Consider the following 8,748-nt stretch of genomic DNA (forward strand, 5'->3'; position numbering starts at 1 on the left):
ATATCATGAGAAAGTCTTTGACGGACAGAAGTGGCGGGAAAAAGCGAAAAGGTGAATTTATCCTCTTAAATGTTTTTTTGGCAAATCTCCATCAATCGTCCTTTAAATCTACTGTTACAAGATGTTGGATTTTTGAAAGAAAAAAAAGTTTTGTCAGGGTTTATATATCGTTGCTTCTTTTCTGAACGAAAATACTAATAAAATGTAATTTCTAGTATTAATTCTCGTAAGATTTGTTGTGTAGAACAAAATTAAGTTTGATATACGTTCTACTTTTAGTTTGTATTAATAAAGTTGACTGTCATATGACGCTCACATTTCAAGATCATGTGTAAAAGTTAGTGTGTGTGCTTACAATGTGCTTGCAATGTTTTTTTCATTTGAAAGTGTTATGATATGAAACCTGTATGATTGAACGTTAACTATTACGACAGAATAAGAATAATCATATCATATATCCGAGAGACTTTCATTGGTCTGAGATTGAAAATGACTGTTTGAATGGAAGTGTTTTTACACAAATTAAAGACACGTACTTATACCAATATCAAAACTGAACAATGATACTGTAATATACGAATATTCTGTGAATATTATAATAAAGTGTACGTCAGTGTGTTACTTTCAGATAAATTCAATAATAGACACTTTTGAAGAGTAAACGTCTGGTTTAAAATTTTGCATTCCATTTTTGTATATAGTTCATTAGTATATTGCAATAACATGTACGATAGAATATACTTTTCAGTGGTAAAAAAACAAACTTTTAGAACTATCATGGAAACTGGATGAACCAGTCGATCGTAGATTAAAGTCATATAATAATTATAGGAATATTTCAAATACATATATTATATTGAAAATACTTATATTGTTCTTGTTATGTTGTAATATTGCATGCAAACTCTATCTCGTTTTATATATGTGATGGTTCATTGAAAACTTGTTTATGTGTCTACCTTGTAAACAATTGCCTTACTCCTATTTTCGATACTTCTCTATATATTTTTTGAAAAGTGTTTTTTCCTGCGGAGTAACAGTCCAAATAGACAGCAACGATAAATGATAACTAGATAATACATTAAAGAAAAATGTTACAACTTTTTGGAATTTTGGATCCTCAATGCTCTACAACTTTATACTTCTTTGGCTTTATAAATATTTTGATATGAGCGTCACTGATGAATCTGATGAAGACGAAATGCGCATCTGGCGTACTAAATTATAATCCTGGTATCTTCAATGTTTATTTAAACCACTGGGTTGATTCCACTGCAGGTGGACGTTTCGTCCCCGAGGGTATCACCAGCCCAGTTGTCGACACTTCGGTGTTGACATGAGTACCAATAATATGGTCATTTTTATAAATTTCCGGTTTACTAAACTTTGAATTTTTCGAAAAACTAAGGATTTTCTTATCCCAGCCATATATTACCTAAGCCGTATTTGGCACAACGTTTTTTTTTAATTTTGTATCCTCAATGCTCTACAACGAAACGCGCGTCTGGCGTACTAAATTATAATCCTTGTACCTTTGATAACTAATTAGATATACCAAAAGAGTACACAATATCACAGATTGATTTTGTGATATAAAAGTTGGCTGTAAAAACATAACCATAAACCATTAGGGTGTCACATGACACTACAGGCTGAAAACTCAGCTGAACGTTTTAAAAAAGTTTCATTGTTAAAGAAATCTTAAGTTTCTGAATGATTAAAAATATTCTTTGTCAGAGTGCTCTATATCCAATGAAATTTTACCTATAAAGTGTGTGGTAAAACGTTTTTCTTTTATATTTTTTTTTATTTTAAAGAGTCAAAGGTCACTGAAAAAATCGTGACATAACCGCAAAATGGTAAAATACAACCAAAAGTCTCCAAAACACCTCATAAAAAACTCTAAAATAAGCAACACAGGCCCTACCAATACCCTGTAAAACTAAAACTTGAGTTGCATAGTCATTCTGATATTATAATTTGTTAATATATACTTTAACTTCAAACACACAATTCGTATCGTAGTGTAAATCACATCTTTTTCTTATTTGAATTTGGTACTGGCGAAAGATACTCGCGATTGGAAAAACTATAGAATTTTGATTGTCGCCCGTTGATCATTCAACATGTTCAATGAATCATTTTTTCATAGCTGATGAAACATTAAAGTACCAACAGTTTTCATCGATACGCTTTTTGAATTTTGGAATCAACTGTGTTAGCATGTTATGAAGTGTTTAATTACTTAAGAAAGATAAAGTTGAAGTAAGGCAGACAGGCAAATTCATAGTGGATTGTTTTTAAAAAACAAAATGTCAGAAGATTAAGTGCAAACGAAATGTCTGTTATTTTATTTTTGCAGGTGGATAAGTGAATAATCGAAAAAATAATTGAAAAGAAAACGCATATCGATTAATGTTTTGGACACGAAACAAATATAGTAAAGGAGAGGCGACTTTCAATATTGTGACTTCCGTATTACTAGTAGTTTGGTATGTTCCAAACATGCATTTGTGATTACTTTTTCCGTTCATGTAGGAATGCTGTCTTCAATCCATTCAAAATGTTTGAGTCCACAATCTATGGAGACATTGTTAAGAACTAGAAACATATTCATAAACAAATGAAAAGAAACGAAAACAAGTACACATATATACCCGTGCATTGATATGAATTATTTATCAATATAATTGATATACTATAACTAGAACAGAAAGAAATGGTTGTGCAGTAGAAACATTTCAAATAAAAAGTATTGAGTTAGTTAAAGTCTATAAAGTGTTATAAAATGTAACAGTTCGTTTCTATTTATGTTGCATTAGCGTGTGTTTGTGTTGCAAATAAGTGTTTATGTTGTTATATTGTTTTGTTCTTAAATCAAATGTGGTTTTCTCGGTTTTAGTTTGTAACCCAGATTTGTTTTTTTTAACCGATTGATGAATTTTGAACAGCGGTATTCTACTGTTGCCTGTATTGACGATAAATATGTTGAATGTTTATTGATATGATTTATTAGTTTGAGACACTCGGATCTCATGTGACGCATGTATTACGTTATGGTCAACTAAGTATTGATGGTTGACCAAATTTTTTAAGAGATTAATTTAGCTCCTATCGTTTCCAAATAACGGGAGATTTATAATGAGAAATTCAAGTAATTTTAAAGTTTTGTGAATTTCTTAAGCATTTCTGCTGATTTCTAAGTTTAACATGTGTAATGCAAATTTTACGAAAAAAATAACTTTTAATTGTTTACAGTTAGTCAAAGATATGCGATCCAGATAAAACTCCTTGAAGCATTTTTGTTTTTTAGATGTGAATAAACGCCCAATTATGACGTTCCTGACATGAGTGACCGAATTGTGTCGTGGTTTAATTCATAAAAATGTTACGCATTCATTCGTCGTCCTCCACTATATATCTTAGCGGTTTAAAATATAATACACAGAAGACCGTATTTTCTTCTCATTTTATAAAAAGTATATAACTCAATAATACAGGAATATACGCAAAATACAGTACAAGTTAAACAAATGATATCAGATACTATAAAGGTGAACTGATTTCAATATCGCCAGCTAAATATCTGAATATATACATCGTTTATTTCGTTAACCAGCGCGAAACAAATCTTCAATACATAACCTAAATGAACACAGAATATCAATGCATAGTCTCAACTGTCAGCAAATTATTTTCTCTAAAAAAAAACGAGACGCAACAATTGAACAGCAACATAATAACTATAACCATTTATAATAATAAGTTAATTAAGTCACAGAACAAAAATATTTGGAGAATTAATTTCTTTTTTTCTTGTCATGTGCGCTTTGAAAAGTTTCTTATACTCGAGTTTCGTGTTGTGGATATTTTCTCATTCGAAGGACTTCAATTACAATACTGGTTTTCTCTCTATTGTTTGTATATGTTCTTTAATCATCTTACTGCTATGACTTTTTTCGCATTTTTTCCATTTTTACAACCACGTTATTGTTTATATTCTAGATGTAACTTCAGTGCTTTTATTGTATCCCTTCGTCTCTGAGTGGCGACTTCGTGAGATTTAACATCGAGCACAGAAAACCCATTATTGATTCGAAAAATTGGATTATACCTATTAAAAAGTAAAATATCAAAAATACTGAATTCTGAGGAAAATTCAGACTGGAAAGTTTCTAATCGAATGGCAAAACTAAAAGCTCAAACACATCAAAGGAATTGAGTGCATTTGTCGTATTCCTGACTTGAACACGAGGATTTAAGGATTGAGAGCAGATTAAATGTGTATAGGAAGTATGCGCCAAAATATTTAGTAACCACCAATCAATTCAACGTATGTCGGTGTATCTAAAATCTCTATTACATATGCCTTTTTGAAAACCGCAAGCTACGGGAAATGCATGAACTTCGAACGGAGTAAAACCGGTTGCATCGACATGGTTATCGTTTGCTACTATGATATTAATATATTGATGTTTGTAAGATTACCAAAGATATAACTATCTATCAAATATTCTAGCTTTCAGATTTCAAGGAATGACCATTTGAATAATTCTAATCATCGTACGGCTTTATACCGTACAGTTAACTGTAAAGGATACATGTGTTCATATACAAATAAAGGCAACAGTAACAAACTGCTTTTCAAAAGATATTAATCGATCTACATAAAAACAAATCCGGGTTACAAAATAACGCTGAGGGCAATATAATAACTTAAAGATGAAAACAAAGGACCAACGGGAACGCTGAAGTGCAAACAAAACAACCCACAATGCTACATTCATAGAAACAAATTATTTAATAGCAACTGTCACATTACTGACTTGATACAGGACATTTTAAGATAAAATGGTTGGTTAAACCTAGTTTTATTGCTAGCGAAACATCCTTATGGATATGTCATAAATACATCTTAAATGCCAAGATAATATGACAGGAATATTAGATAAATACATAAAAAAAAAGATTAATATTTCATTTTGAAATGTAAAGACGAAACGTTTCTTAAAAAACTATAAACGAAAAACAGCTATGGCGGTTAAAAGAGATAAAATATAGTCTTATCATCGCCTTCAAACTAGTTTAGCCCTGTCCATTCTGTATGTGTCTGTAATTTGTAATTTAGTGGTTGTCGTTTGTTGCTGTGTATCATATTTTCTTTCGTTCATTATTTTGTACACAAATTTGGCCGTCAGTTTACTCGAATGAATTGTTTAACATTTGTCGTTTCTAGGCTTTGTTTAGCTGGTCATGGTCCGTGGATTTGTTTATTATTGAAGGCCGTATGGTGACTCATAATTGTTAATTTATGAGTCAATTGTAATATAAGCCTCAATGGCAATCATATCGCATCTTCTTACTTTTATATTCAATGCATCAGTGGAAAACTGACGTGCATAACAATTCTTCGAAGTTAGACAAAAAACAATCGTAGGCACAGGGTTTTTCAAAGAACATCTTGTCCTTTTTTTCCAAAAGTTCATCTGAATGTGAATGTATATAAATATTCATAACTGTTTTTCGTTTTTTGTTTGTCAGAATTTTGGCCATCAGTTTTATGTACGAATAGTTTCACATTTTGTCATATTAAGGTATTTTACAACTAACTATATTGTATGTGTTCGATTTTGACAGCCGAATTGTGACATATCTAATATTTCTTACTTTCATTGAACGTCATTGTCGTGTTGGGCGGTTACGAACTGTGACATTAAATCAACATCATTTGGGGATCTCAATATCATTGCAAACATACCACGTATCCTTATTTCATTTCCCTTGTGTGTTACATAATTATTCAGAATACGTTAATGGGACCTTATTATATACCCTGTTTTTATCTAATATACTTAGCCGTACTTCTAATGAGCTAGGTTGTATCTTTCTTCCTTGAATAGCGAGTACTAGCAGAGAAACATCACTATTTCAATTGTTTAGTTTGACCAGGATCGAACCATTGATCCTCTGCACCTGGGTTTTTTTTTTGTAGTACCCAATCGATCTTTCAATAACTGTAACGTATCAATTCAGAACAAGTATGTATCACAATCTTTCTGCAGTGACGACATTAGCACATTTATATACACATATATATATATATACAATTAGTTTCGTAATATTTTTTTGAATAAAACAATAATATTTGTATTACATGTTTTAGGAAGTAAAAGTCAAACAGCATGGAAGAGGATCAGCAAGAAGGTGATCGTCATTTGGTGTATATTGCAATTGGTCTTATGAGCGTTTGTTCAGTAGTAGGTGTGATTGGAAATTCCCTTGTGTTATATGTGTTTTCAAGATTCAAGCAGAAATTGACATCGACAATCTTTATTTTAACGTTAGCTACAACAGACTTTTTAACCTGCCTTGTTACGATCCCGTTCACAATTGCCGTAGAGGTCCTATATATGAAATTGGAGTATGATTTTGTTTGCAAATTGTACTTTTTTCTGATGACCACAACTGTCCCCTTTTCTGCTTTTATTATGGTCGCGATTGGTGTTGACCGTTACCTGTGCATCTGTCATCCATTCAAACATGTCATGACAATCAAGCGGGCGAAGTGTATTGTTGCTGTTCTTTGTGTATTTGCCATCACTTTAGGTATGTTGTGCTCATATAACTACACTATTGCAGACATAAATTCTAATTCGACACAGAGTACATATGGTTTTACAGAAGGTAATTCTACAGGAGCATTAAACACAACTTCCGGTCATAACATTTCAATAAATCAGCCAATTGAACCTGTACTCATGTGCATCCCAGTTGCGAATTTTAATGATCATGGTTCATTCTTTTACATCTTTCAAAAAATATACTCGTCGTTATTCGCTATTTGCTGTATCACTACCACAGTTTTGTATGCATTGATATATCGATCTGTTCTCTCAAGACGACAAAAGAGATTGAAAATAGTTACCAGTCAGTGCTGTGAATTCTGGAATTCTCATTCAAATGATGGAGAACATTCAAGTGAGACAGAACACACTGAATTTTCTACTCTTAATAATGAAACTTCTTTTGTCAAATCAGATGAGGAGGAAAACAGCAAAGCTGATAAAAGAAATGGGAATGATTCTTCAATGATTGACAAAGATGCTACAGCCAAACAAGGAGGAGTCTCAAGGGCAAACCATGAGAAAATGAGAATGGCTAATATAAAAATGGCGTTTATGTTGTCAATTGTAACATTAGTATTCATAATTGCTTTCTTGCCTTCGTGGCTTGTTGCTTTGAGGGTTTTTGATATGAATGTAGTAGTGTTTTATTTGTTTTTCATCTATCATGACGTAAATCCGGTCATTTATGCCTTCATGAATAATGCCTTCAGATCAAGGTTGAAGGAACTGTTTACATGTAAAGCATGAAATGTAAACAAAGGAATAAGAACGACCTTTTATAAAGGGTTTTATAATGTTGTCATTCAGGCCTTGTTCAATGGTGGAGGAAATTAAATGTAACGTTTGCTATTTAAGTACAATCATAACGTAACTGTCAGGTTAATGTTTACATATGAATGTGCAAGAAAACACTCGTCATTATGGTTAACTTAACTGTGTGTACTATCAACTACAGACTCTTTTGATGTCGGCGTCCATGGCAGATTTATATGTTTGTCCAGTTAAATTTTGAATTTTAAAGTCAGTTGTGTGTGTCTGTGATGTACGTTTACCTAGTTTGGGTTGCTGGGTTCCACTTATTTTAATGTTAACCAACTGTGTATGTTGAGGTGTTCTGAAATGTCTGTACCAAGTCAGAATTATGTCTGTTGTTTTCCCTTGTTCCGTTAGCTATTATAGTCTCGGGTTTAATTTTGTCAAATTAAATGAATCTCCTCTTACGGAATTTACCTCGTAGTTCGATATTGTTTTATCAGATTGGTCATGGCTTATCAAATTACTAGTACATGTAAGAAAGAACAGATACATGATAATAAGCAAAAAGGGGTTCCTTTTTGACTGGATAAGCTAGCATTTGTTAGATTATAGGAGGTACAATTTTGTCCTGTTCATTCGAATATCAAATCATTAGCTTTATGTATAATGAGGGCCCTCATGGGGTTTTTGATTATTTGATTACTTGGCCGTTTTTTTAATGATTATTTGATTATTAAGCCAAATATTTCATGATTATTTGATTACCTAGGACTGTATTTTTAGTTTATGATTATATGATTACTAAAGATAAGCAAATATTTAATGATTATGTGATTATATTGGCAAAAAAAATGGTGATTATGTGATTACTAGGACACCCCCCCCCCCCCCCCCATGAGGGGCCTCTATAATACATACCACGCAGATCTGGTACAAAACATTTATCGTATATATGTGAACAACGTAATAATTATGTTGTTTTATTAGTTGGAAATCCCAAACTATTTATAATGAATCATAAGCGTTCAACATGTTTTTCTGACATTTCATTGGAAGTAATCTTATTAATTTAGCTTTTAAAGATTTACATGATTCTTTATTTCATCTTCATTTTTTGTAGTAATAGTATTTTTAGAGAATCTCAAAATAAGAACATCTAGCATTGGCGAATTTAGTCGGTGTTCCAAAGATTGAAATCCCTACACTTTTGTTACTATGTGAAGTATTAGTGTTCCGAAATTGAATTGTTTACAGATTTTTGCATTATTGCTTTTTTCCAGAGTGACCTATTTTATAGCAGTATTTCGAAATACTCTTTTTTTAAAGACGGTACATAAACTGGATTATTCATGTGTTTTGGCAGTGT

General features: G+C 31.8%; 1 protein-coding gene across 2 annotated transcripts in view; it reads left to right on the forward strand.

Moving 5' to 3' along the window:
• Positions 1-8,277, forward strand: part of LOC134692936 (orexin receptor type 2-like) — an 86,954-nt gene extending 78,677 nt beyond the window's left edge. For both annotated transcript variants that reach the window (XM_063553579.1, XM_063553580.1), the window contains exon 3: positions 6,164-8,277. In XM_063553579.1, the coding sequence (XP_063409649.1) occupies positions 6,183-7,373 (1,191 nt within the window). In that variant the 5' untranslated portion in view covers positions 6,164-6,182 and the 3' untranslated portion in view covers positions 7,374-8,277. The remainder of the gene's footprint in view (positions 1-6,163) is intronic.
• Positions 8,278-8,748: the final 471 nt, after the last annotated feature.

This window comes from Mytilus trossulus, chromosome 12 (genome assembly GCF_036588685.1).
Source record: "Mytilus trossulus isolate FHL-02 chromosome 12, PNRI_Mtr1.1.1.hap1, whole genome shotgun sequence".
NCBI lineage: Eukaryota > Metazoa > Mollusca > Bivalvia > Mytilida > Mytilidae > Mytilus > Mytilus trossulus.